Source organism: Panthera uncia, chromosome B1 (genome assembly GCF_023721935.1).
Source record: "Panthera uncia isolate 11264 chromosome B1, Puncia_PCG_1.0, whole genome shotgun sequence".
Classification (NCBI taxonomy): Eukaryota; Metazoa; Chordata; class Mammalia; order Carnivora; family Felidae; genus Panthera; species Panthera uncia.
Genome location: NC_064811.1, coordinates 156,063,697 through 156,091,628, shown reverse-complemented (window position 1 = coordinate 156,091,628; position 27,932 = coordinate 156,063,697). Strand labels below are relative to the sequence as shown.

Genomic DNA, 27,932 nt, shown 5'->3' with positions numbered 1-27,932 from the left:
AATATATAATAATTATATATACTAATTATATATATAATTATAAATGAGGGGCGCTTGGGTAGCTCAGTTGGTTGAGTGTCCAACTTTGGCTCAGGTCATGATCTCACAGTCCGTGAGTTTGAGCCCTGTGTCAGGCTCTGTGCTGACAGCTCAGAGCCTGGAGCCTGCTTCGGATTCTGTGTCTCCCTCTCTCTCTGACCCTCCCCCATTCATGCTTTGTTTCTCTCTGTCTCAAAAATAAATAAACATTAAAAAAAATTTAAATCATTTATAAATGGAGAATTTAGCCCATCTATATTTAAAGTAATTATTGATAGGTATGCACCTATTGTCATTGTTAATTGTTTTCTGGCAGTTTTGTCAATGCTCTGTTCCTTTCTTCCTCTTTTGCTCTCTTCCTTTGTGATTTGATGATTTTCTGTAGGTCTTAGATTCCTTTCTTTTTATTTGTTGTGTATCTACATATATTTTTCCTTTGTGGCTACTTCATAGTAGGCCACATAACTCATTTTTATAACAATCTATTTTAAGTCCTAACAACTTAAGTTTGATCACATTCTAAAACCACATTTTTATCCCCCCCCACCCCATTTTGTTTCTGATATCACAATTTATAGCATTTGGTATATCCCTTACTAAGGGATCCCTTAGTGTATCCCTTACTAAGTACTGCAGTTATTTTTACTACTTTCGTCTTTTAACCTTCATATGAGATTCATAAGTGATTAGTCCACATTTACAACATTAGATTATTCTGAATTTTACTATACATTTTCTTTTGCCATTGAGATTCATACTTTCTTATCTTTTTCTGTTACTAATTGATGCCCTTTCCTTTCAGCTTGAAGAAGTTTTTTTATCATTTCTTATAAAACTGTCCTAGTGATGATGAACTCCTTTAGCTTTTGCTTGTGTGAAAAACTCTCTGCATGACAACATTGCCAGGTAGACTATTCTGGATTGGCAGGGCTTTTTTTTTCTTTCAATACTTTCAATCTATCAGGCCATTCCCTTCTGGTCTGTGAAGTTTCTGCTGAAAAATCTGTTGCTAGTCTTACAGTGATTCCCTTAGACATTACAAGTTGTTTTTCTCTTGCCAACTTTAAGATTCTCTCCTTGTCTTTAACTTTTGACACTTTAATTATAATGAGTTTTTGTGTGGATCTCTTTAGGTTCATCTTATTTAAAATTATCTGGGCTTCCTAGATATAGATGTCTGTTTCCTTCTCCAGATTAGGGAAGTTTTCAGTGACTGCTTCTTTAAGTTTTCTGCCCCTTTCTTTGTTTTTCTCCTTCTGGGATGCCTATAATGCAAACATTGACCCAATGGATATTGTCCCATAAGCTGTCCCCACTCATTTTCATTCTTTTTTCTTTCTGCTCCTCTGATTAGGTGAGTTCCACTACCCTGTCTTCCTGTTTGCTGATTCTTCTGATTCATCTAGTTTGCTGCTGAACCCCTCTATTGTATTTTTTTTGGTTCAGTTACTAAATCCCTCAGCTTGTGATTTCTATTTGGTTACTTTCTTATATACTCCATCTCTGTTGAAGTTCTCATTTTCTTCATCCATTCTTCCCCATAGCTTAGTGAGCATCTTGATGACTGTTTTGAACTGTCATTCACCTCTGTTTCGTCAAGGTCTTTTTCTGAGGTCTTATCTTACTCTTTCATTTAGAATATATTCCTCTGTTTCTTCATTCCCCTTGAAATTCTGCACTAGGTAAAATAGCCACCTCTCTCAGTTTTGAAGAAATGGCCTTGTGTAGGAGTTGAACCTTTTTGCTCAACCCTGTCCTAGCTTTTGGTTGTCTCTCAAACCTCTGTGATTGTCTAATCAGGGTACTGCATTTTTAGTGGCTCCAAGTAGTCATAGATGTGCCAAGAGAGGTAGGTCAGTGTCCCAAAGGAAATGATATTAGCATCTAGATTTAGGTGGATTAGTAGTTAGACCCTCAGGTAGCAGCTGCTAAAGTATGAAAGTATACCTCTTTATGAATTTGCATTTTTAAGTGATTAAAAATCTTAATGAACCTCCATATTTCACCTGTAATTGGCAAAAAATCTTTGAGTATAGACCTGTGAGAAATTAATAAGTTTTATTATTTAGACAAAGGAAGTTATTCAACTCCATAGACTAAAAGGGGATGATAGGTAGGCTAGATGGTTACCATACCTTGTTATGGGATTGAAGTATCTGTATGATGACTCTGGTATTAGGGTTATAGTTTTTGATGGAGAGAACCCTACATAAACAACAAATATGCTCATCAGTGATGTACAGTATGCAATAATAAAACAACATATAAAATGCACGATTATGCTGTCTTCTAATAATGTTCTGTTTAATTGCATACACAGTAAAGGATGATATTGTTTTAGTGACTTAGTAAATGTAATCTATGGAAGGGTCGGCTCTTGGTACTAGGAGACTGTGGTGTTCTGAAACCAGTTCTTGAGGAGAAAATCAGCAGTTTCATGTATTTTAGCCTTCAAACACATTAATTACAGAAAAAAAAAAACAGTGATCGCATTTCTGTCTATAGCTTGAAGTAGCTCATAGACTGTCTTACCCAACATTCTCATTATACATATTAAGAGACTGAGGTCCAACTCATATATACTGTATTATGCACAGTATATGTTCTCAACTGTTTCTTGCTGTTTGTAGAATCACCTTTAGCTATGTATGTTTATTATGCTCTGGGGACCATAAGTTCATATGGTTGGGCACAATGCCATTGCCATCACCATGATAGCTTGAAACTATCACCACAAGTCAAGTTCCCGCTCACAGACAGCTCATAGTTAAAGACAGTGATACCAATTCTAGTCATCTGGAAGATATTTGCCAACAATCACAAGCACATTATAGCAAATGATACACAATATTTCACCAGAACTACTGGAGAAAAACTCCAATAAATAAAGTCTACTAATAGGATTCACCAATCAGAAAATGGCATCTTTATTTTTGGAAGTTTAAAGATGTTATTTATTAACGGTGTTATCTGAACAGCTATCAGTTATTGGTATGCTTGCTTTTTAAATTTAAATACCTATTACCTGGGGTGCCTGGGTGGCTCAGTCGGTTAAGCGTCCGACTTCAGCTCAGGTCATGATCTCACAGTTTGTGAGTTCGAGCCCTGTGTTGGGCTCTGTGCTGACAGCTCGGAGCCTGGAACCTGCTTCAGATTCTGTGTCTCCCTCTCTCTCTGCCCCTCCCCAACTTGTGCTCTATCTCTCTATGTCTCTCAAAAGATAAACGTAAGAAAAAAATTTTAAATAACTTTTACCCATATGAAACTTTAGGAAAGTATATGGAAAAGCACAAAGATACTCAGGATACTCTATTTTTGCATCCACACAGCTTTGGGGAGCAAAAAAAAAAAAAGAAAGAAAGAAAGAAAAAATAGGCAGAAACCTGGAATATAATGAACCTAGTGCTGTAATAGATGACATCTTCTCCTATTTGGTCCCATGCACTGGGCCATTGGGCTTTATTTTAAAAGAGGTAGAAATAAAATCATCTTGAAGCATATAAAACAGTGCCAGCTTCTTACCTCATAATGTTGGAAGTGTCTTCAGCATGCGAATCACTGCACAAAGGGTTGGCTATAATCAGGCATGCTTCTGCAGATTCCACCTATTCTTCAAGATTAGACAGTAGCCATCTTGTTAATTACATAGGAAATGCTCTAGTGTTCCCCCTCTGGGTTTCCCTGTGGTTTTATCATAAAATTTTCCATAAGAGAGAGAACACCCTTGGGAAGGAGTGGTGATAAGGATGTCCTTACAGCAGGATCAGAGTCCTGTAGATGCTGTAATGGCTGGAAGTGCTGTAGGGGACAGACCTGGGCATAGGGTCTCCAACACAGATGCAAGACTGCTTTAAAACAGGCAAAGTACATAGTTATATTTTTCCTATTATCCAAAACGAAGTTTTTAAGCAACTTCCTATACATTGATTTGCCTCTCAGGACAGCAAAGAATGGAGGAACTGGAAGTATGCTTGACCCAAAGTAATCAGTCATTCAGTATTTGTGGATTCTGAATCTTAAGGGTATAGAAAATTATTGAAGTGGCACTTACAATACTGAGTTGCGGGAAAGAGAAAGATTATTCTGAGTCTGTCATTTTCTATTTCAATTCTTTATGTTAACTCTAGAGATCTCTGATTTAAAAAAACTACAGCCCTTGGTTTATGTGATTCTATGAAATCTAAAACATGGGAGGAAACCTGCTTTGATCTTAAATGAAAGCTGTCTAGACTGTTGGCCTTTGCTCATTATTTTTCATCCATCCTTAATGGGATTTCTGCTATTTTCCTTTCTGTTTCTCTTATCAGAAAGTGGATCAGTGTGTTTAGAAAAAGTTGGGAAATCTGTGTCTGGTAAGGATTCTATTCAATGATAAGATTAAACACACTTTTGCCATCCATAACTTTTTCAGATTTCTTAGACTGCTAAAATAAAACTGCTCTAGATAAGTAGAGGATTTAGTGAAATAAATAAATGTTAAGTGTAGGTAAACAGTGCTGTCTACTTGACATTTATCAAGGAGGATTTGGAGATTCAATAGCTACATTTCCTTTATGATCAGTTTTTAAAGTTGAGGAAGTCTTATTTCCACCAATTTAAGCATGTGGACTGATACTTTTGAAAGAGAAATACATCCTATCATCTTAATTGTTGCAGCTTAGGATAATCAGAAGAAAAACAACTAGTTCTTACCGCAACTCGCCTCAGATCCTCCCACTTAAGTGCCGATCCAGAAACAAAAGTCGTATAGGCCATGTAGCACTTAAATAATGTTTCTAATTCCAAGGAAGGAGGAACCCTGGGCAAAGAATATAGTACCAAAGATGTAAAATGATGACTGACTTTGGTTTAGAGTTCATGGTATTTATTTAGTGGCTTTAACAGAACTCCGAATCCCCTGTAGGAAAACATCCATCCTCTATTACTAATCCATGTGGTTAGGTGATACTAAACATCTGGCCTTATTTCTGAGTGCTGAAGAATAAGAACAAACCAGTCATATAACAGCAGGAGAAGAGTTTCTGAGAAAAAGGCACAAATCAATAACGTGGTCTTTCCAGAACTTAAGGAGATACAAAATATTAACTGAATAGGATATGGAGTGGCAGAGACACAATTAGTATTTCTTTAGGAGACAAAATTGATGATATTGATGCAAGTATACGTAAGGCTTAAGGGAGAGGAGCAGCAAAAACAATGCCTTGCTTTCTGTTTTTAGGAACTGCACTGATAAGGTCCAATTTGCTGAGACAGAAAGTGCCGTGTTCTTTCCTTCTTTTATGTATTTGCCTTGTTAGCTGGAGAGAGAGATATAAGATCATGAGTTTGTTTTTTAAAATGTTACGTCTGAGGGGCCTTTGAAGCTCTGGGATGGAGATATTCAGTAAGCAATTTAGTTGTGTGAATATGGAGCCACAGAGAATGGCTGGTGGAGGATTTGAATTGCAGAGTCATCAAAAATTATAGGTAATGGGAAAAATTCTAGATGAGTGCTTCCAACATTTTGCACCATTTAAAAAAATCTCACATTTCTGTTTTAGGGGCACCTGGGTGGCTCAGTCAGTTGAGCATCCACCTTCGGCTCAGGTCATGATGTCTTGGTTGGGGGTTCGAGCCCCACGTCGGGCTCTGTGCTGACAGCTCAGAGCATGGAGCCTGCTTCAGACTCTGTCTCTCTCTCTCTCTGCCCCACCCCCACTCGTTCTTGGTGTCTCTCTCTCTCCCAAAAAGAAATAAACATTAAAATAAATTTTAAAAAATTTCATTCGTTCTCTTGACAAGTACCTATAATAACCTACATTAGTCCATATAACAGTAAATACATCTAATGATTTCCTTTTTGTCTCAACTGGATTATAATTATTAGCCCCTTATCACTAATTTTAGCCCGGTTTTTGACTATTTTTTAAAATAAGGATTCAAGTAACATACAAATTACTGAAAAGACAGGCAGGCAATTACACTGAAATAGAACTGTTGGCTGTCCCTCAATGTAGCACCATGAAGGAGTTCAAAATGCTGGTTGGTCATCTCATACAGGGGAGCCCAAAGTTGTATTGGACTGGACATGCCACAATGTACAAGGTACAAAGCGCTGAACTATAAAATGTGTGAAGGTGGAAGTGGCGGAAGTGATCCTGTATATGATCCTGTCCAAGATCAAAATGCCCTTTCCAATCTGCCTGACTTATTTGGTGGTGTGTGGATAACTGATAAACCATTTGAACAAAATAAAGAAGTTAGTTCCTTACACTTTACACAAAATGAATTCCAGGGAGCTTAAATACAAAATATTTCAATATGGAAACATAGAAACGCTAGAGAAATATTTGCTTAATTCTAGAACAGAGAGGCCAAAGAGTGTCAGAAAAGCCAGATGCCACAATGAAAGAGTCGATGGGTTATAGTACATGTAAATCAGATGCTTCTGCGTGCACACACACAGGCAAAGAGAGAAAAATATTTACAACAAATGACACAAAAAGGCTAATATCAAAATATATTAAGACCGCTGAGAAGTCAGTAAAACAGCAGATAACCATCCTCATAGAAAAGCAGATATGAGAAATGAAGACAAATTTCTTCATTCATCAAAAAAGGAAAATCAAATGGTCAAAACATACAAAAATTGTTCAATCTCACTGGGAACCAAAATTGTAAAATAAAACGATAAGAAATCATTTTGCCTACTTAAAAACCTTTTCATATTAAGTATGCATTTTCTAGGGGGTTCACAAAATAGTTGACTTGGACTCTACTTGTGGAAATGTAAGTTTCATAGAATAAAAACATCATTAAAAACAATCCTTTCTGCATCTATTTGAACTCACATTTCCAATTCTGAGAATTAACAGAATAGCAATTAGAAAGAATGCCAGACTTGTGCACAAAATCACAGTCACGTAAGAGTAAATGATAGGAAATCTCTTTAACAACGTTAGTATATATACAGATAAACATCAGGCAAGATATATTCCAAAATATTCTCTGAGGTTAACTCTGGTCGTAAGATTGCCTTTTCTTCTCCTTTTGCTTATTATTATTTCCTAATTTTCCTATGAATATTGCGAGGGTAATTTTTTTCCATTAAAAAAATGCACACATATTTCAAGGATTAATTTAGAGCCCGTGAATGGTACAGATAAACTTACTCTCCCAGAAAAACAATCTCAATGTTGATTTGCCCTGACTTATGGCGGAGAAAATTCCGTAGGAAAGCTGTCACACTGTCAACCGTAATGTTCCCACAGACCACGATGAACCTAGGGGGCAAGAATATGTGAGGTGGATCATCTGAGAAACAGAAGTATCTTCCTGTCAAGACGCAGAGCTAAATTTAGCTTAAATTTAGCTTTAAATCAATCTGGTATTTGAATTACCCAGATTTTTAAAATAGAAACATTGAAGACTGCATCTCCAATAGAGAAAAGAAACATCAGATTTCTATGGTCCCTAGTTCATTCCATGTTGGGTATGAATCCAAACATTTGAATAACACGTAGGTTTTCAGGAATACAATAATAACTATTGTAATTGTGACATTTTTCATAGTTATTATAACTTATAATGGACTTGCACATGTGTTACTTCACTTGATTTCTTTCACTTGACTCCTGATTAGCTGATCTAGTCTTTTTCAAAGGAACAAAAGAGGCTCAAAATACTTCACTGATTTTCTCATAGTCAATACTATGGCAGAGGTGGCAGTACATTCTGGATTATTTTGGTTTATCTTCCGCACTGAAAATTATCCAGTAGCTACTAAAAAGTGAGTCCAATGGAGAGTCTTCAAGGACAGGTGTAAAAATCTCAACTTTTATTGTGAAAAATAGCTATCAACTTCCTTAGGTAATGCACTTAAATAAGCTATTTTTCCCTCCATTACTCATTTAAGGAAACTAAAAGCATACATGTAGCCTAACCTAACCTTAAGATTTCCAGACCTTTTGGGCTAATTTGGCATGTGTCCCGCATTGCCTTCTTGTGATGAACTGCGTAAGACTTTGGTTTATCTAGTTCATTTCCATGTTTTCAATATTTATTTTTCACTCATTTTATTGTTGTTGTTATTATTTTATTTTTATTTTTTTTTACTTTCCTCTTCAGACTCCTAAGTCAATCTTGGTTTTCATCCAATTGTGCTAAGAGACCACTCCAAGGGAGTTTATCTCCACTGGATCTCTTTCCTCTACAGCAAATAGAGACTAAAAAAGAGTTGCTTCCAATTTAAGATCTCCAATCCATTCCCTCCTTCTCGGATGTGAAAACCATAGTGGATACTGAAATAACACATCACAGAGAAATATGATAAAAAACAACTCCAACTCCATTTTCCTCCCAGAACAGGTGGCTGTGACATGGACAAAACAGGTGATCTATGAAGTGTTGTAGAAGACGTGGAAATTTCTCTTCACTCCAGCAAACCTCTGCCTGTGAATGAGCCCCCATATGGTGTTAGTGGAATTTTGGCTGAGACCACAGAGTCGAAGTAATTATTTTAAATTTGAACTGCGGCTGTAATTTGATCCATTATGTGAAATTAGCCGTAAGTTAACCACATGATTAAAATGAACAGAACAGTAATAGATGTTAAGAGCACAGTGATGAGGGATGCAGAAATATTGCCACACTTAATATTTGATAGGGAATGATAATATTATCTGTCATTTTAGTTGTTTTACTGCTCTTACCAGCATCTACATAGTTGTTTTTTTTTTTAATTTTTTTTAACGTTTATTTATTTTTGAGACAGAGAGAGAGCATGATCAGGGGAGGGGCAGAGAGAGAGGGAGACACAGAATTGGAAGCAGGCTCCAGGCTCTGAGCCATCAGCCCAGAGTCCGACGCGGGGCTCGAACTCACGGACCGTGAGATCGTGACCTGAGCTGAAGTCGGACGCTTAACCGACTGAGCCACCCAGGCGCCCCCTACATAGTTGTTTTTATCAAGTACCAAATATCTTCTTATGGTATTTATTTTAGCACAACCCTCTTCAGTAAATGAAGGACCTTGCCAATATATTCACTTTAGGTCAAGCAACAGGCATTTTTAAAGAGATATGTGACTAGGAGAATTTCTCAAACTGCAGAAATTATGCTTGAAAGCTACTTACTTCTTCCCTTTGACCACCTCATAGGGACTGGTGTATTTCCTCTTGTTAGCAAAAATTTCCACCATTTCAGGGACATAGTTCGCAAATAGGATCTAAAATGATCAGCAAATAAAATCTTAGATTTCATTTTTTTTAATGTTTGTTTTTGAGAGAGAGAGAGAGAGAGAGCGAGCGTGCACGAGCAGGGCAGGGAGAGAGGGAGTCACAGAATCTGAAGCAGGCTCCAGGTTCTGAGCTGTCAGCATAGAGCCCAATGAGGGGCTCGAACCCATGAACTGTGTGAGGTCATGACCTGAGCTGAAGTTGGATGCTTAATGGACTGAGCCACCCGGGCACCCCCAGATCTCATTGTTTTCAAGGACATTCTAAAATTCTGAGATTATAAAAGAGAAAGAAGGTGCATAAGACTTTCTCTTATCTGTGAACTGTATTTCAAAAGGCAGGCCGTTTTTCTTCCTTGACCTTTGGATTTGGTTTAAATCAAATAAAATGCTTTGCAGCATTCCAAATTATGAAAGCAAAGACAAGTGGTAAGGCACACTTCCTGTCCCTTTTGTCCTCTAGTCACAACTAACTGCACTTCTGACTCTTCTGACGTGATACTATGTGAGGCTTAGAAAAAAAATAAAACATGTGGGACAGAGAGAGGTTTAGGGGAAATGACTGAAATGAGGGGATGTAATAATATGGACAGGGGAATATCAGAAAGGTGGAGGGGAGAACTCTGTTACCGGTTTTTAAGGAGCTGAAGTTAAAGTAACTAAAAGAGGTTTCCTTTGTCCATGATACACTCTTGAACCAAGCACAGATGTTCACATATCTGAAGTAGAATGCTAGTTCAGAGAGAGTTACTCATTTGGCTCATTCAAATCAAATCTCAAATGCCCTTCCTCATTGGAAGAAAGACTTCAGTCTGATGGGCAAGAGGTAAAGGAATATAGGATTGCTCAATTCAATGCAGACTCATAAATAAAGTCTGCTCTCCTTTGTCTGCCATCCTCATCTTTGGCAATCATGCAATTGAAGCACGTGCTCCAGAGGATGCAGTTTGGAAAACATGGGATCTAAGTATCTTTCCATTTTCAGTTCACACTTGCTATGAATAATGCAACATTCACTCTCAAACCTGTATTGCTTTATTTATCACCATTAACTACATGTGTTGGGTTAATATAGCTATATTCAAAGATATTAAAAATATTCTTCACCAAACTCCCCAGGGTGAAAAACATGATGAAGGTCCGTCCTAGGGATGTCTTGGCTACCACATCTCCAAAGCCAACAGTTGACGTTGTTGCCATGACCAGGTAAATAGATTCAAAATATGATATGTTCTGTGAATTTCTACCTTTGAGCCAGGGATCACCAGAATTTTCCACCTGTTCAAAAAGAGGAGATTCAGGAAAGGTCTCTGAATGGAATCCAACGGAATGTTTATAAAGAATAGGAAAAACATTGGCTTAGTTTCACTTAATTCAATCCAAATGAAGTATTAATGATTCCTAGCCTGTGTTAAAGGGTTTGCAAAGTGTGTGTAGAGATCGTGAAGTCTTGTTTTCTTCACTGTGATTACTGCTGAACTCTGAGGGAGGATGTAGCTTGGGCCCACATTTGGAGAGCTCCCCAGGGGTACTGGCTGCCTGTATCTCTTTCCTTTCATTTGGGCAAGTCATTGCATTCTAGAGCCATGAGACTCAGATAAGCCAGGTTCTGAAATCGAGCAATTATTATTTATTCTTATTTACCAGTAGCTCAGGGTTATTATTGAAAAGGAAGCACTTACATGAGCACTTCACTTCAATGTGCTTAAGAGAATGAAGGCTAGTGTCTAAGAAAAAGCAAACAAATTTTCCACATTATTCCCCACCGCCACTCCCTGCCAAAAAAAAATAAATTTTTTTTCCATGATTAAAAAAAAAACTCTGAAGAATATTTCCTCTGATTTCTCCCTAAGTCTTCACATTTTAAGAAAATTAAACTCATTAGATTACCTTTGTATATTAAAATGAGTAACTTAGGCAATGGCACTATGTATTTGTGGTATATATAAACTTATAAATATATGATATGTCATATATTATTATATGTTATAAATGACAATTATATAATGTATACAACTTTCCTTTCTTTTTCCGTTTTTTGACATTTTTTCCCAAATATCTTACATATTTCTTGGATGTTTTCCATTTCTATTTAGAGCAAAAATGTTAAGATGTTAGAGATGCCTGGAAAAGTAGGTTTTTTTGTTTTGTTGTTAAGAACTGAAATAGAGGGGCGCCTGGGTGGCTCAGTTGGTTGAGCATCCGACTTTGGCTCAGGTCATGACCTCACAGTCCAGGAGTCCGAGCCCCATGTCGGGCTCTGTGCTGACAGCTCAGAGCCTGGAGCCTGTTTCAGATTCTGTGCCTCCCTCTTTCTCTCTCCTCCCCTGCTCATGCTGTGTCTCTCTCTTCTCAAAAATAAATAAATGTTAAAAAAAATTCTGAAAAAAAAAAAGAAAAAGAACTGAAATAGAAATTAGAAATAACATAGTTCGCTCAGGTATTTGACCACTTTTTAAAAGTGACCTTTTCTTAAGTTTGAGGAGTAGGTTAAGAGTATGGACTCCTTATAATACCCTATTCCAAAATAAGAAAGGGATCATACATGTACACTTAACTCCCAAAGCTGGCAGAGGGTTTTGTTGCAAAGTCTACTAATCTGCTTCCACTAACTTCTGGAGTCTTCACTGTTGTCTGAGACTAGTACATTCTAAGAAAACCCGTTTAAAACACACAGATTATGTCATATATATTCCCTCAGGATTAAAAGAGTTGCCTGAGACAGTTTTAAACTGAAACCCCATAGTGTCTGTTAACAGCATCATAGCACAGGGATTAGATCGTATCTTGGTACAACCTGTTGTATAAACTAAAACTAAGTTTATTGCAACCTGGAATTCTCCCTCACAATAAATTAAGTAACATTTTTAAGGTTCAGCTCACTCTCTTTGGGGGTATTTAGTGTTTCAAACCTCTTCCCTCCCTCCCTCCCAGCACTCTCCAAGAGTTGGTGGCCTGCTGCTGGCTCCCTTGTCCACTCTGCTCTTCCTCCAAAACCATGTGAGCAGAGACCCAGATGGGAGATAAGATAAAGTTAAGGTAAAGGATTTTGGACCAATGTTAAGATACTGAGTTATCATCTATTTTTAACTTCATATTTCAGAACTGAAATTTTATGTTTCAAGCTTGACATCGTTCAACTTCAGATAAGAAATGCTATGGAGGACGCTAGGGGGATCCCCCCTCTCCTCTTACCTTGCCATCACTCACACAATTTATGTTATCTTTACATGGTACATGTGTGCCCTAGTCTGTAGCCATAACGCCTTTGGCTATGCCTTAGCGCTGTTTTTAATTCATTCAATAATCCCCACCATTACTTTATATCATGGTTTCCTCATTCCTGAGTTCCTAGTTTTGATTCATCTCCTATATGGCTGGATTTTACCATCAAGGTACTTATTTTTTAAGTTTATTTATTTTTATTTTGAGAGAGAGCACAGGCACATACAAGCAGGAGAGGGGCAGAGGGGGGTAGAGAGCGAGAATCCCAAGCAGGCTCCACATTGCCAGCGCAGAGCCCAACGTGGGGCTCAATCACACGAACTGCAAGATCATGGCCTGAGCTGAAACCAAGAGTCAGACACATGATCAACTGAGCCACCCAGGCGCCCCTCGAGATATGCTTTTAAAAGGGACTCCTGGGTGCTATTTTCTCTTGAATATTTAAAATGACAGGATAGCTTATACTTTCACACCAACTTTGCAGACCCTACTCTATCACCTTCTGGTAACGATGGACATTGACAAATTGGAGGCGAGTTTCATTTCTCCCCCTTTTATAGACTTTGCTTGGTTCTGCTTGGATTCTCTCCTTATCCTTGAAAATCAGTAAACTGCTCCATAATATGGTTGGAATAAATAATTTGTGTCATTTTTCCTGGTATGATAGGGAAAGATAGGATTCAGTAGGCAGAAAGGGAGAGGCTAGGGCTTGAAGGTCCCTGGGAGCGAGCAAACCACATATTTGAAAAGAATGCTAGGAACATCTACCCATGAGAAAAACTACCTCGGAAAAATCTCTCCTGGGGCCTGACCATGAGGAAACCTCTCTCAGACACAAAGTTTTCCTTACAAATGTAACAAGCACCACCTACTCCTGCCCCAGGTTCCCCTCAGGAATAAACAAGTCTGCATTTATAGTTATCAGACCAATAAAAAAAAAAAAAAAGAACCTAAAAAGAAACAAAGGGAACAAAGAAAAAGGAATGGGCCAAAACCCTATAAAATAAAGTCCCTTGCCTATCATCTGGGGCATTCACTTTCATGTGCCCCTTATCTTCAAAGAGAGCTTTTGTACGATCCTTGCTTCCACTATTCTTACTTTTTAATAAAAACTTTTGCCTGCTGCTCATTTTATTCTGTGTTCTCCTCTTCATTCTTCGAAGTGGCAAGACAAGTTTCCCTGGGTATTGAGCTAAAGAATCCTGCAACACTGGGACATGATATACCCTTTAACCCACAGATTTAAGGGGTGCCTGGGTGGCTCTGTTGGTTAAGCATCCAATTTCAGTTCAGGTCATATCTCAGAGTTTGTGAGTTTGAGCCCTGCATCCGGCTGTGGGCTCGGAGTCTGGAGCCTGCTTCGGGGGCTCTGTCTCCCTCTCTCTGTTCCTCCCCCACTCATGCTCTGTCTCTGTCTCTCTCAAAAATAAACATTAATTTTTTTTTAACCCACAGATTCAAGACTTTATTTTGGTGACTTCTTCTGGTGTCACCTGTCTTGTCCTTTGCTCTAGGAACACTAATTTTAGAGTATGTTCAGTTGACGTTGCTGGAATGCCTTTGTTCTTTTCCATGTCACATTGCTGCAATCCTGTCCACTATGTTCCTGAGCATGTTTGTGTCACGTTTGATTACATTTTGGTTTCCTCTAATGTCATTTTCAGCTCTGTAATACTTTTTCCTCTGATATCATTCTTCTTTTTCTCTGATATCATTCAGCCTGTTTTCCAACTCCTGCTACTGTTTAATAGTCTTTTATTTAAAACCTTATATATTTTGTTTGAATTAGTATTTTTAGTTTTTAAACCCTTTTATTTGCATTTTTTCTCAAATATGGATTTTTTTTTCTTCTCCGTTTCCTTGGACAAATTATCTTGTAATTATTGTTCTTTTAAGTGTTATATTAAGGAACTGTTGTTATGCTGATGTCTCTCTTCTCTTCTTTTCTCTCTTTTCTCTATTTTCTCCACTATATCCCCTTGTTATTTTTGGCAGAATTCTTGATTACTTCTGGTTAACACTCACCTTTTGAGGGTATCAAATTTAAAAAATTTTTCTTTAATGTTTATTTATTTTTGGAGGAGTGAGAGACCGAGTGTGAGTGGGGGAGGGGTAGAGAGAGAGGGAGACACAGAATCTGAAGCAGGCTCCAGGCTCTGAGCTGTCAGCACAGAGCCCGACGCGGGGCTCAAACTCACAAACCACGAGATCATGACCTAAGCCGAAGTCGGACGCTTAACCGAGTGAGCCACCCAGGTGCCCTGAGGGTATCAACTTTTAGGTGAAGGCCAGTAGTTATATGTGCAGCTGGTGAGTTGGGACAATTATAGTTTTTATTTTGGTTTGTCATTTCAAATATCCTCCCAAGCAAATCTGCCATTTTCTACGCTCTGGGATATAGCTCTTCTAGGCTATCAACATTCCAGACATTGGGGTGACTCACAGTGGATCCCCTTAAGTCACAAGCCATCTGGTTGCTTCTTCTTCCTCTGCATATATCCTTGCTGGAGGTCTCCTCACCTGGGTGACTAGCAAGGTTCACATGCTTAGAAGGGTTAAGCAACAGACTTTGATTCAAGTGAGTCTGGCTGTGTCCAACTCAAGAGCACATGCTGTTAACAGAGAGCATCAAGTCTACAACTAGGACTGGTAGTGGCCTTGAGAGACTGGATTGCCAAACTTTGTATTTTCCCAAAGAATCCAGAAATCTGGGATTTTATGTGAGCTCTCTGTAAAAGTTAGAAAGCAATAAAAAATTAGAACAGAAAATACAAACATAATTAGGTCAGACAAAATAGGTCTATAGGCCACATTCAGCCTAAGAGCCCTTCATGGGGAACTGCTATTGATGACAAAAAAGTTTCTCCTTGAGCACTCTTGCCTACCATTCTGTGATGGCCAGCAGGTCTCCAAAAAGACACTGATGATTGCTGCTCCCATGGCGGGCCCATGCACCTAGGTGCAACCCTCTAGAGCCAGGGATCCGCTTGTACTACTGTGATCTTCTTTCAAGGAAATTTCTCTCCTGCTTGAGGATGGAGGAGGGATGTGGCTGGTTTCAGATTTTTTGAAGGCTCGGATCATGGTTTACATTTGGTGTTTGGCATTTTTCTTGATCAGCTGAATGGTAACTTTAAAATTCTTTTTCTGTTTTGCCATTAATGCTTTAATTAATTTTGAGAGGACTCAAGTGAAAAAGACTCCTGCTGTGCTTTTTGTTTTGTTTCCTTTTCTCAAAGACCTTTGCTTTCAACATCCTATTTCAATTTCTGCATTTTCAATGACTGCTCCTCAACTGTCCTCAAGCAATGAAGTCCAAGAGTTTGTTCCTTATTGTTGAAATCCATTTATTATAACGCTGATTATGTGAAATAAGAAGGAGCCTCAGGGCACCTGGGATGACTGTGTGGCTCAGTCGGTTAAGCATCCGACTTCAGCTCAGGTCATGATCTCACAGCTCATGAGTTCTAGGCCCGCATCAGGCTCTGTGCTGATGGCTCAGAGCCTGGAGCCTACTTGGGATTCTGTTTCTCTCTCTGCCCCTCCCCCACTCAAGCTGTCTCTCTCTTTCTCTCTCTCTCTCTCAAAAATAAATAAATTTTTAAAAACTTTAAAAAAAAATGAGCCTTTCCTACAGGCAAAGGAGGCAGCTATATATGCAGATGGATTTCGGGAGAACTGAGAAAGCCCTAAAGCTCCCCTTTGTAACCTAGCAATTTGTCTCCCACAGCTCTCCTAGTTCATAAGTGTGACAGTTCTCACTGCTTTCATTTCTTTGACTTTTTTTTTTAAATGCTGAGACTCCTATGAAGATACAACAATAAGGTTCACCTACTGCTTATAATTTTGAAGTGTAAGCTTATTAGATCCTTTCTTAAGAGCAAGTTTTGAATGTTGAAGGAAGGAACATAGATACCTTGACTGCAGGAAACACGTATTTGTGGAGAATATGGGAGTGCAGAAGACCAAGAAAGGGGAGGTAAAAAGATAAACTGCACACTGGTTACAGTGAAAGAGACAGGAGTTCAGAAGGTCTGCCTGCATTTTTTAAAGGAAAGATGTTCATGCTGACCAGAAACACTTGAGAGTTTGAGGAAATGCTTACCAGATGAATGAATCCTGCAGCAGTGAACCAGGTACTGAGGACTATTGATAACAGTTTGGAAAACTTCACTGAACTGCTAGAGGAAGAAAGACAAAAAGTTTTTGGGTTCAGACAGATTCCAGAACAACACAAGTCCTCTAAAATCCGACTATTCTAAGTGTGGTTCATGGGCCAGAAGCAATGGTGCGCTTACCTGGGAGCATTATTAGAAATGCAGGATCCCAGCCCCCACCCCTGATCTACAGATCTGCATTGTTGTAGGGATCCTCTGTTTGATTCATATGCAAATTAGAGTCTGAGATGCCCAGTTCTGAACATACCCAGTCATACACGCTTGTTCAAAAATTTTACACTTTGCTATGCTATCCACCAGCCTGATATTATATTGCTTTTACAAATATATATGTATCATCATAAACTAAATTTAATAGATTGCCACATTGTCTAAAGTAACAGTACAAAGTGCAGTGTCCTGGGAATCCAGAGAATGGGTCTGCAAAATGGAATTTTGAGTAGATCACAGAAATGTCTCGCTAAACTCATACCAGGCTCTTTCAGTGAAAAGGATTGGACAAGCTCCTATGTCCTAAGTAAAGTTCTAGAGTTTAGCTGAAATCTCTGTGGTTTTCAGGTAGGGTTACCTGTTACACAAGAACAGCCCTTTCTAATCCCAACTGCTCCATGATGCACGAACGCCTAGCAGCGAAATCACCTGGCCTATAAAATTTGATGTTTCTGGGGAGAACATAGAAGCATGAAGATTTTCAGTGGGTAACATTAAACCAAACTGCATAACACTTTAGAAGTATTGCTGCTCAAAGGTAGTTTGCAATTTTTTTTTGAGACATTTAGGCAGCTCTATTTTTGTAAGCGATTTCATTGCTGCTACTGGGTGCCTCACGGTCAGAAAAACTGTCTCACATTCCTAGATAGAAGAGACGTGATTCATGATAGCAAGTATATAGAACCAAAACCTTTGGATTGCTTTCATTTTAATTTTTTTGGGGGGGAGGAGGCAGAATTAAAGTCTAAATGGACTTACACAATGTAGCTCTACAAAACAGACTCAAATGATTGTCAACTTCCTAGTCAGCATGTGATATTAATACAACAGGAGTAAGGGGATGAATAATATCTTAGGAGCTAAGGGATTTCATGGGGTTTACACTGAAATTCCGATGGGAAAGGAACTGAAGGTTCAGTTTACATTTTTAATTTCCTAATCCAAATCAGCAAGCAAGCAGGACTTACGGCAGGGCTAGCATTTACCTGGTTCTGATGGCTTGGAGAATTTGCAAGATTTGAGGGAGCTCTAGCAGCCGCAAAGCTCTTAAGAACCTTAAACCTACAAAGCAATCAAAAGGACAAATCTGCCAAAAGAAGAGGGTCACTTCCGGAAGTAGTCAGGGTTGTAACACAATCGGGACCACTTACCTTCTTTCTATCTCTGAGATGCTCACATACAATGTAAGGCCACGGGTTTAAGGGCATGAGCTCTAGTTCAGATCCTGGCCCTAACACTTAACAGCTGTTGTAATCTAAAGCAATTCCCTTCATGTCTCTAGTTCCTCATCTACAAAATGGGAATTAAAAGTACCTAGCCCATAGGGCTGTTGAACTAATCATAGAAAGCATGTGGGAGCAGGCCTCGCATATAATAAGCACTACTCACATTTCACCCTATAGAATTCCTCTTTAGAACAGACAGTAAATTAGTTATTAACCACTTAAACTCCTGATTATAGAATCTCTATGGTCTGTTCCTCAGCTTTCCCATGATATTTTACTTTACGTAGTTTGATAATTCCAACAGCAAGGAATATTTGATAGGTAATAAATAATAATATAAAATTCCATAAAAACTGATAGAAGCCACTTAATGTCCATGCACTGCCCATAAAGACAAAGTAAGCAGTTAGATAGATATATAACATGTCACAGCCTGTCTGGATATGATGATTTATTGCTTTGAGAGACCAGTGGAGACTTTTCATCTCTTCCAGTCCACGTGGGATTCTAGCATATAGGTGCCTCAGGGGGACGGGGGGTTTGGACCTTGCCTCTCAGACAGTGGATGAATCAGTCCACAAACAATAAATAACCAGTGTCACCTACTGTGCATCAGGTACGTTACCAGGTACTGAGGTTTAAAAAAAAACAGGTTTTAAAAATATATTACAAAATCATATAATCATGGTGAAAAATGGTTTTAAATGGCATTTAGGCCATTTAAAAAATGGAAATGAAGGATACTTATGAGTGAAAGTGGAAGACTTAAATTTATTTATTTATTTTTGAGAGACTACACCTGATTCCCACAATGCACTTACCTAGCCAGTTACTCTTCAAATAATAAGAAATAAAGGTTGGTGGAATGGTAAAGATGTCTACAATTGAATTCATCTCCAACCAAAACTTGATCTTGTCATCCGCTGCCACAAACTATGAAATGGAAACAAAAGACTCCATATTCTGTTACCCTCGAGAATTTAAAAATGAACATACCAGTGGCTTTAACTCATCTCACTCAACTGACGCTTTGATCTCAATCTATTACATACCTATACATACACACGCATATGTACTCAGATAGCTATATACTTGAATATATATTAGTATAGACATGTAGATAAATATGTATTTACATAAAGACTGTACCTTCAGGGGCACCTGGGTGGCTCAGTCGGTTAAGCAGGACTCTTGGGTTTCAGCTTAGGTCATGATCTCATAGCCCGCATCTGGCTCTGAGCTGACAGCATGGAGCCTGCCTGGGATTCTCACTCTCCCTCTTTCTGTCCCTCTCCTTCTCAGTCTCTCTCCCTCTCTCTCAAAATAAATAAATAAACTCTAATTTTTTTTTTTTTTTACAGAGAACTTCCTTTAATGGGTGTTCAGTAAATGAACATGAACCCATTTTACTCACCAGATCTTAACACTTACACATCAGAATAAACACTTTGAACCTATTGATGCTCTTAGAGCTTTCTGATATATAGAATTATATAATGCCTCTTTTAAAAAAATTTGTTTAACGTTTATTTATTTTTGAGACAGAGAAAGCATGAATGGGGGAGGGTCGGAGAGAGGGAGACACAGAATCTGAAATAGGCTCCAGGCTCTGAGCTGTCAGCACAGAGCCTGACGCGGGGCTTGAACTCACTGACCGCGAGATCATGACCTGAGCCGAAGTCGGCCGCTTAACCGACTGAGCCACCCAGGCGCTCCTAAAATTTTTTTTAACATGTATTCATTTTTGAGAGACAGAGACAGAGTGTGAGTGGGGGATGGGCAGAGAGAGAGGGAGACACTGAATCTGAAGCAGGCTCCAGGCTCCAAAGCTGTCAGCACAGAGCCTGATGCAGGGTTTGAACTCATGAACAGCAAGATCATGACGTGAGCTGAAGTCAGATGCTTAACCAACTGAGCCACCCAGATGCCCCTAAAGCCTCCTACTTGTGAACAAAGATACATGATTTAAAATGGCCCTTAATGGAAAAAGTACAACTTTCTAGAAGTTTGGCTGGCCAAGACCTGTGTCTATGAGCTTCCTTATTTGGATTAAGAAAGCAAGCATATATAGAGGGATAAATTACTATAAAAAGATTTTGATGGTCAGTGTGGTCAGAGTTAAGTTTTGAAGGAAAGTCATAAAAATACAGATATATGTGTGTGTGTATATATATACCTACACACACATATATATACACACACACATATATATATATAGTCTCCCATAAACATGTGATGGATAAATACATTGAAATCTAGACCTATGATGGATCCTCAATAAATGCCTATGGAATGATAGAACTATTTAATAGATGAGTGTAACAAAAATGAAACAAAGCTATTAAAGTATTTTATACAATTATATGGCACATGTCCCATCAGTGGAATCGGTTGAGCCAATGACATTTCAGAGGCTGTTCCTCAGGTTTCCTAGCTTGTGATTATTAGTAAAGCTTTCTCAGTGGTAGGTTGGGAAGCCAATAAGGAGGACAGTGTGACAGGGTATCCAAAGGAATCATTTTCATTTGCACCAGAATTTTTGGCCTAGATACAGTGTTAAGTGCAAGGGAGAGTTTTCATGTCTCTTTATACATTGGACAGGTTAGGGCACACACCCTCTAGCTGTAGAGCCTGAAAACAGAGGCAGATTGTACAACTAAGGCACATAAAGACCTCTTTACGTTGCACCTGTTGTGTTCATTTGTTTCCTCCCACTTTCCATAGATACTTACTCTCAACCCAAAATAGAAACTAAAGAACACATTGAAAGTCAAATCAATAGGGATGGTTTTGTCTTGGTATGAAGAACAGCTTCCAACAGGGCTGGAAAAGAAATAAGAACCATTTATACAGATGTACATTTTAAAAGTTTTACTATAGAAGACCAAATAAAGAGTAGGCAATGTTCTATTTATTCACCATGAATGGTTAATGCAAGACACTTACGTTCACATTTTAAGGAAATTACTTTTCCCTTGGGAGGAAAGGTATGCACAAACAAAACCACAGGACTGCATGTGGAGCTGAAAATAACAGGACAATTACCTGTTCATCCTTTCATAGAGTTTATTGGTTCTATTTCTGTTTTATCGATGAGGATTCAGATGCACAGAGATTATGTGGCTCTTCTTGGTTTGCAAAACTATCTGCCCAGCCAGGACATTTTGACATCTGTGCCCTTCTCATACAGACCTACACTAAGTCAAATGGACTGATATGAACCCAAATGTAAAGAAAATTTCCTAAAAGGTCAGTAAGGAGTTCACAAAGCAAAGACTAATATTTTCCCTAGCATTTCCAAAATTGCCTGACTTCTGTGGCCCCATAATACCAATTTTACTTCAGCTAGAAATCCAGTGTAATTCCCAGCTGATCAGCGTGGAGCTCAGATTAGATTAGGCTGTGTCCAAGAAACCATTCTAACTTGGGTATAGAAGATGAGAACGGCTTCAGAGAAGAGCAGACAATAACTTGCTCCTTTATCCCAGGTGAGATCTAGCATGTTCCATCTTCAAACCCATCCAAAGTTGTTTGAAACCTATGACAAACCCTGAAACAACTATAAAGATTCTGTTTCAACACTTAAGGATTCCAAAGACACAGAACACCCTCAGGAGTGGTCCAAGGGTGGAGACCACAGCTGGAGGCTTCTAGTCTCAGAGACTCTAAAATAGATGTGTATACAGCACCACAGCCCGTAGCAATGCACAATGACAGGATACAGGGGAAACTCATGCATTTTCTGGTGAAACTAGATTTAGTGCTTCATGGGGGGAATACTCACCCTTTTTTTAATGAGTTTATATGTGTGTATGCCTGAAAGCATATTAAACATTATTCCCGGCAGAAAATTCCAAATTAGCTGGCAACCTAATGACACAGAAGACAAGGATGACTGGGGATTTTACTCACTCAGAAGAGTTGATGAAATAGATTATGAGAGACCCAATGCTTAGTACAAATACAAGGATCATCTGGAAAAAAAAAAAAAAAACAAAACAAGGACCAAATAATTGTATTGATATATAGATGAATAAATAAACCAACAAAATTGTGTTTACTCTTTTAACCTTGCCTATATATGCAGCCATTTTTCACACATTTATGTTAGCATGCATGCATGCATGAATTAATTCATTCATTCTTTCACTCAAGAGAAACTGATTGGACCTTTACTAGGTCTTCAATAAATGACACACACTCACTCATTTTACTTATGTAATTTTCATTCCTATATACTTTAGAATAAAGTTTGTCCCTCCTACCGCTCATAAAGCTTTCTGATCTCAAGAAGTCCCATCGTTTATTCATTTCTTCACTCATCAAACATTTATTAAGTGCTTTAAATGTGTCAGGCACTTTATTACATGCTGGAAATGAGGGCTATTGGACATAAACTGTGGACTTGAAATGTCTGTGATACTGGAGAAGAAACAGTCCCAACATGTCCATGTAAAAGGATAGTCAGGATTTTGACAGGAGGGAATGTGCTGTAAATGAGGAAAAGAATATGAGTGCGTTTAACATGCGAATGTGCCTGGTTTATGGAAGAAGCAGAGCTGGTGGAATGTTATCAGAAGTTTTCCCATTCCAAACCCTCAAGGCATTTGGATGAAACCTTTTGCAGCCTCCATGACTTTTCAGGTCAACTTTAGGTAACTAAACATTCCTCCAGTCATTTACAGTTTTCCAGCCATTCTTTTTTTTTATGTTCAGTCCAGTATATTATTAGTAATACTAATAGTAAAACTGAATTTTAGTTACAATTAAAGCTTTACTCCCTTCCAGCTCAGGTGTTCCTTGGGCAGGTTACCTGTACTGGGAAAAAGGTCAGTCTCCTCCCTATTAACCCTTTTTGAGTTTTTGTTTCTAGTTGCACACTGACTAAGCCACCTCCAGCCTCTCCAGAATTGTAGGTCAAGGTTAGAGAATGAACAGAAAAGGGAGATCAGAGAAGGAAACGCTGGACTTGACTGCTGTTAGATCACTATGCTCTCACCCTGGGGGTCTGGGAAGGGGAGGTGTTTAATATTTACTTGCATGGGCTATTCCATTGCTCTTTGGAGATACCAATTCAATTCATATTCAAATTAGGCAAATATATATATATATATTTTTAGTACCTATCATGACCCAAATATCATTCTGGTGATTGGGAACTATCAGTGAACAACATGTACAAAGATCCCTGCCTTTTTGGATCTTAGCATCTAGAAAATACAAAGATGACTACGGGGCGCCTGGGTGGCTCAGTCGGTTGAGCTTCCGACTTCGGCTCAGGTCATGATCTTGTGGTCTGTGAGTTCAAGCCCCATGTCGGGCCCTGTGCTGACAGCTCGGAGCCTGGAGCCTGCTTCTGATTCTGTGTCTCCCTCTCTCTGCCCCTCCCCCACTAATGCTCTGTCTCTGTCTCAGAAATAAACATTTAAAAAAAAAAAAGATGACTAATCTGTAACTTACATGGTATGTTAGAAGTTACATGCTAAGAAAATAAAGTTAAAGAAAATAAAGGGGATCAGAAATGCAAAGGGAAAGGGCAGAAAGGGTTGCAGTCTGGATAATACTTAATCACTAAGGGTCCCCTTTGCGATTCCCTTAAATTGGGTGGAAGCATGTTCTTGAACTGGTTGCTCACAATTCTTTTCTCAGTACATCTCACATGCCTTTATTTTGCTGGAACCCCTACCCCTCCAGATGCCTAGTTGAGCAGGCAAGAGAAGACTCTCACATGTGACCCCTATCTGGCAGGTGGAACAGCTCAAGCATTCTTTGTCCCAACAAATAGTAAAAGGACAAACTATCTTCAGTGTGACAACTTCTCCATAGAGCAGCTAGCCCAACAACAGCGCCTCTCCACAAACGAACCAGATGTCAGTCCTCTGTGTCCTCAGAGTTCCCAGAGATGCAAACTGAAAATTCTGAGTGGTTCCTCTTAAGCCTTTCCTTAGGCTTGATGTGAGAGGGAAGCACTCCCATACCTCTGCTACAACAGAACTTGTTCCAAAAATCCTCTGCTATTTCCAACTTACCCTAACTTTTTAAAGTTTTTATACTGTTTTCAAGTGTACAATATCTTGATTCAACACTTCCATACATCACCTGGTGCTCATCACAAGTGTCCTCCTTAATCCCCGTCACCTATTTTACCCATGTCCCTACCTATCTCCCTCTGGTAAACATCAGTTTGTTCTCTATAGTTAAAAGTTTGTGGGGCACCTGGGTGACTCAATAGATTAAACATCTGACTCTTGATTTGGGCTCAGGTCATGATCTCAAAAGTTTGTGAGCTTAAGCCCTGTGTTGGGCTCTATGCTGACAGTGTGGAGCCTGATTGGGTTTCCCTCTCTTCTCTCTCTTTGCCCCTCTCCCCATTTGTGCTCACTCTCTTGCGCTCTCTCAAGATAAATAAATACACTTTATTAAAAAATTTTTTTTGTTTTTTGGTCTGACTCCCTTTTTCCTTTGCTCATCTATTTTGTTTCTTAAATTCCACGAGTGAATTCACACAGTGTCTTTCTCCGACTGATTATGCTTAACATAATACCCTCTAGCTCCATCCACGTTGTTTCAAATGGCAAGATTTCAGTCTTTTTTATGGCTGACAAGTATTCCATTGTATATACATACAATACACCTTCTTTATCCATTCATCAGTCAATGGGCACTTGGGCTGTTTCCATAATTTGACTATCGTAGATAATGCTGCTATAAACATCAGGTTGCATATATCCCTCTGAATTAGTATTCTTTGGGTAAATACCTAGTAGCACAATTGCTAAATCATATGGTAGTTCTATTTTCAACTTTCTGAGGAAACTCCATATTGTTTTCCAGAGTGGCTGCTCCAGTTTGCACTCCCACCAACAGTGCAGGAGGGTTCCCCTTTCTCCACACCCTTGCGAACACCTGTTGTTTCCTGTGTTGTTGATTTTGGCCATTCTGACAGGTGTGAGGTGATATTTCTTTATAGTTTTGATTTGTATTTCCTTGATCATGAGTGATGTTGAGCATCTTTTAATGTGTCTCTTGGTCATCTGGATGTCTTCTTTGGAAAAACGTCTATTCATGTCTTCTACACATTTTAATTGGATTATTTGCTTTTTAGGTGTTGAGTTTTATAAATTCCTTAAATCATTTACCATGATCAAAGGATATTTATTCCAGGGGCACCTGGGTGACTCAGTCGGTTAAGCATCTGACTCCAGCTCAGGTCATGATCTCACGGTTCATGAATTCAAGCCCCGCATCCGGCTCTGTGACAGCTCAGAGCCTGGAGCCTGCTTGGGATTCTGTGTCTCCCTCTCTCTCTGCCCCTCCCCAGCTTGTGGTCTATCTCTCTCTGTCTCTCAAAAATAAATAAACAGTAAAAAAAAATTTAAAAACAAGAGGGATTTATTCCAGGGTTGCAAGGGTGGTTCAACATTTACAAATCAATCAACATGATTCACCACATTAATAAAAGAAGGGATAAGAACCATATGATCATTTCAATAGATGCAGAAAAAGCATCTGAAAAAGTACAACATCCGTTCAACCCTCAACAAATTAGGTTTAGAGGGAATATACCTCAACACAATAAAGGCCAAATATGAAAAACCCACAGTTAATAACATCCTTAGTGGGAAAAACTGAAAGCTTTTCTTCTACAGTCAGGAATAAGACAGAGATGTCTACTCTCACCACTGTTATTTAAAATAGTACTGGAAGTCCTAGCAATCAGACAACAAAAAGAAATAAAAGGCATCCAAATAGGCAAGAAAGAAGTCAAACTTTCACTATTTATAGATAACATGATATTCTATATAGAAAACCCAAAAGATGCCACCAAAAATCTGCCAAAACTGATACATACATGAATTCAGTGAAATCACAGAATTCAAAATCAACATACAAAAATCTATTGCATTTCTATACACCAATAGTGAAACAGCAGAAAGAGAAATTAACGAACCAATAATAATTTCAATTTCACCCAAAACAATAAAATACCTAAGCATAAACCTAACCAGAGGTGAAAGACCTGTACTGAGTAAAACTATAAAACACTAATGAAAGAAATTAAAGACAACACAAAGAAATGGAAAAATATTCCATGCTCATGGATTGGAAGAATAAATATTATTAAAATGTCTATACTACCCAAAGAAATCTACACATTTAATGGAATCCCTATCAAAAGAGCAACAGCATTTTTCGCAGAAATGAACAATCCTCAAATTTGTGTGGAACCAAAAAAGACCCCCAAATAACCAAAGAAACCTTGGAAAAGAAAAGCAAAGCTGGAGACATCACAATTCCAGACTTCAAGTTATATTACAAAGTTGTAGTGATCAAAACAGTATGGTACGGACACAAAAGTACACACAGAGATCAATGGAACAGAACAGAAAACCCAGCAATGAACCCACAACTGTGTGGCCAATTAACCTCTTACAAAGCAGGAAAAAATATCCAACGGAAAAAGAGTCTCTTCAACAAATGATGTTGGGAAAACTGGACGGCAACATGCCAAGGAATGAAACTAGAACCCTTTCTTTCATCATATACAAAAATAAATTAAAAATGGATTAAAGACCTAAATGTGAGACTTGAAACCATCAAAATCCTAGCACAGAACACAGGTAGTAACTCTTTGACATCAACCATAGCAACTTCTTACCATGTATGTCTCCTGAAGCAAGGAAAACAAAAGCAAAAATAAACTATTAAGAATTCATGAAAATAAAGTTTCTGCACAGTGAAGGACACAATCAACAAAACTAAAAGGCAACCTGCATAACGGGCGAAAATATCTGCAGATGACATATCTGATAAAGGGTTAGTATCCAAAACATATAAAGAACTAACTTACCATAATTTACATGTCATTGGGTAAGAGCCAAGAGCTTCAGATGGTTTTCTTCCAACGGCTTTGTAAGTGACAATATTGCAGCTTCTTTAATACCTGGGAGTTACTGGCATCTATTTCCTTGGGGTCTCACCATTGACTATAAGCTCCATTTTAACATTTACATTAGGTGTTGATGGAGATATTACTAAGTCTGTGGGTTTAACAGCAGTTAGAAATGTATTCTGAGGCTCAGGAAAGATGTTGGGAGTGGATATTGGGTACTGATAATGATTAATAGCTTCCACGAAATCTTTTTCTTGTCTTTACGCATGATTTTTTTCTCTTTCACTAAATCTCTTTAGTGATTTTTCAAGTATAAATCATATATTGCAAAGCTTCCAGAAAGATGACGGCAGGCCGTATGTTTACAATCCTCTAAACTGCAGAAATTAACCCCCCTCCCACCCCAAAAGAGAAAATGTTAGTTTCATTGAAACTAAGAAAAATACCAACCTCATGCCACAAACCTAAAAAATATTATCCAGAAATAATATATAACAAACAGGAAAATGTATACCCAACCAAAAGTAGGCACTGGGAGCTAACATCTTGTGAACACTGTTCACCGAGTCAGACAGATATTAGGAGGGATTTCCGAGGGGATGTGTAAATTTTTCTTGGGTTGGAGGGGCAAAATCTGGAAGCATTGGTTGTTTGTGGGGTAGAAAGCCCTCCACTTGAGCCCACAGACTAAAGATGAAGCCACAAAGCCAGAGAGGCCTGGAGGAGACTCTGAAGCCACACCATCACTGCTGGGGAATCTCTTGGCTAGCAGCGGCAACACTATTTTTTTTCCAGAAGCATCCGGGAAAGCAGTCAGAGAAAAATGTGAGACCTGTTCCAGAGAAAGCCTTGTTTGCAGAATTGCTGGCCACAGCATGATCTCCCATGTTTGTCTATGTGGGAAAACTCACAGTAAATTGAGACTGATTTCCACAGTGGGGCTTAAAA

At 38.6% G+C, this 27,932-nt stretch overlaps 1 protein-coding gene across 1 annotated transcript in view; it reads right to left on the bottom strand.

The window, feature by feature from the left end:
- KCNU1 (potassium calcium-activated channel subfamily U member 1) overlaps positions 1–27,932 on the bottom strand; it is a 153,305-nt gene that overhangs the window by 110,230 nt on the left and 15,143 nt on the right. The window contains exons 3-13 of the mRNA XM_049631405.1: positions 22,004–22,065; positions 20,824–20,914; positions 18,913–19,024; positions 17,852–17,927; positions 16,583–16,658; positions 10,360–10,530; positions 9,152–9,243; positions 7,191–7,301; positions 4,732–4,837; positions 3,562–3,644; positions 2,175–2,244 (exon numbers count right to left, since the gene is read on the bottom strand). Of these exons, the coding sequence (XP_049487362.1) occupies positions 2,175–2,244; positions 3,562–3,644; positions 4,732–4,837; positions 7,191–7,301; positions 9,152–9,243; positions 10,360–10,530; positions 16,583–16,658; positions 17,852–17,927; positions 18,913–19,024; positions 20,824–20,914; positions 22,004–22,065 (1,050 nt within the window). The remainder of the gene's footprint in view (positions 1–2,174; positions 2,245–3,561; positions 3,645–4,731; positions 4,838–7,190; positions 7,302–9,151; positions 9,244–10,359; positions 10,531–16,582; positions 16,659–17,851; positions 17,928–18,912; positions 19,025–20,823; positions 20,915–22,003; positions 22,066–27,932) is intronic.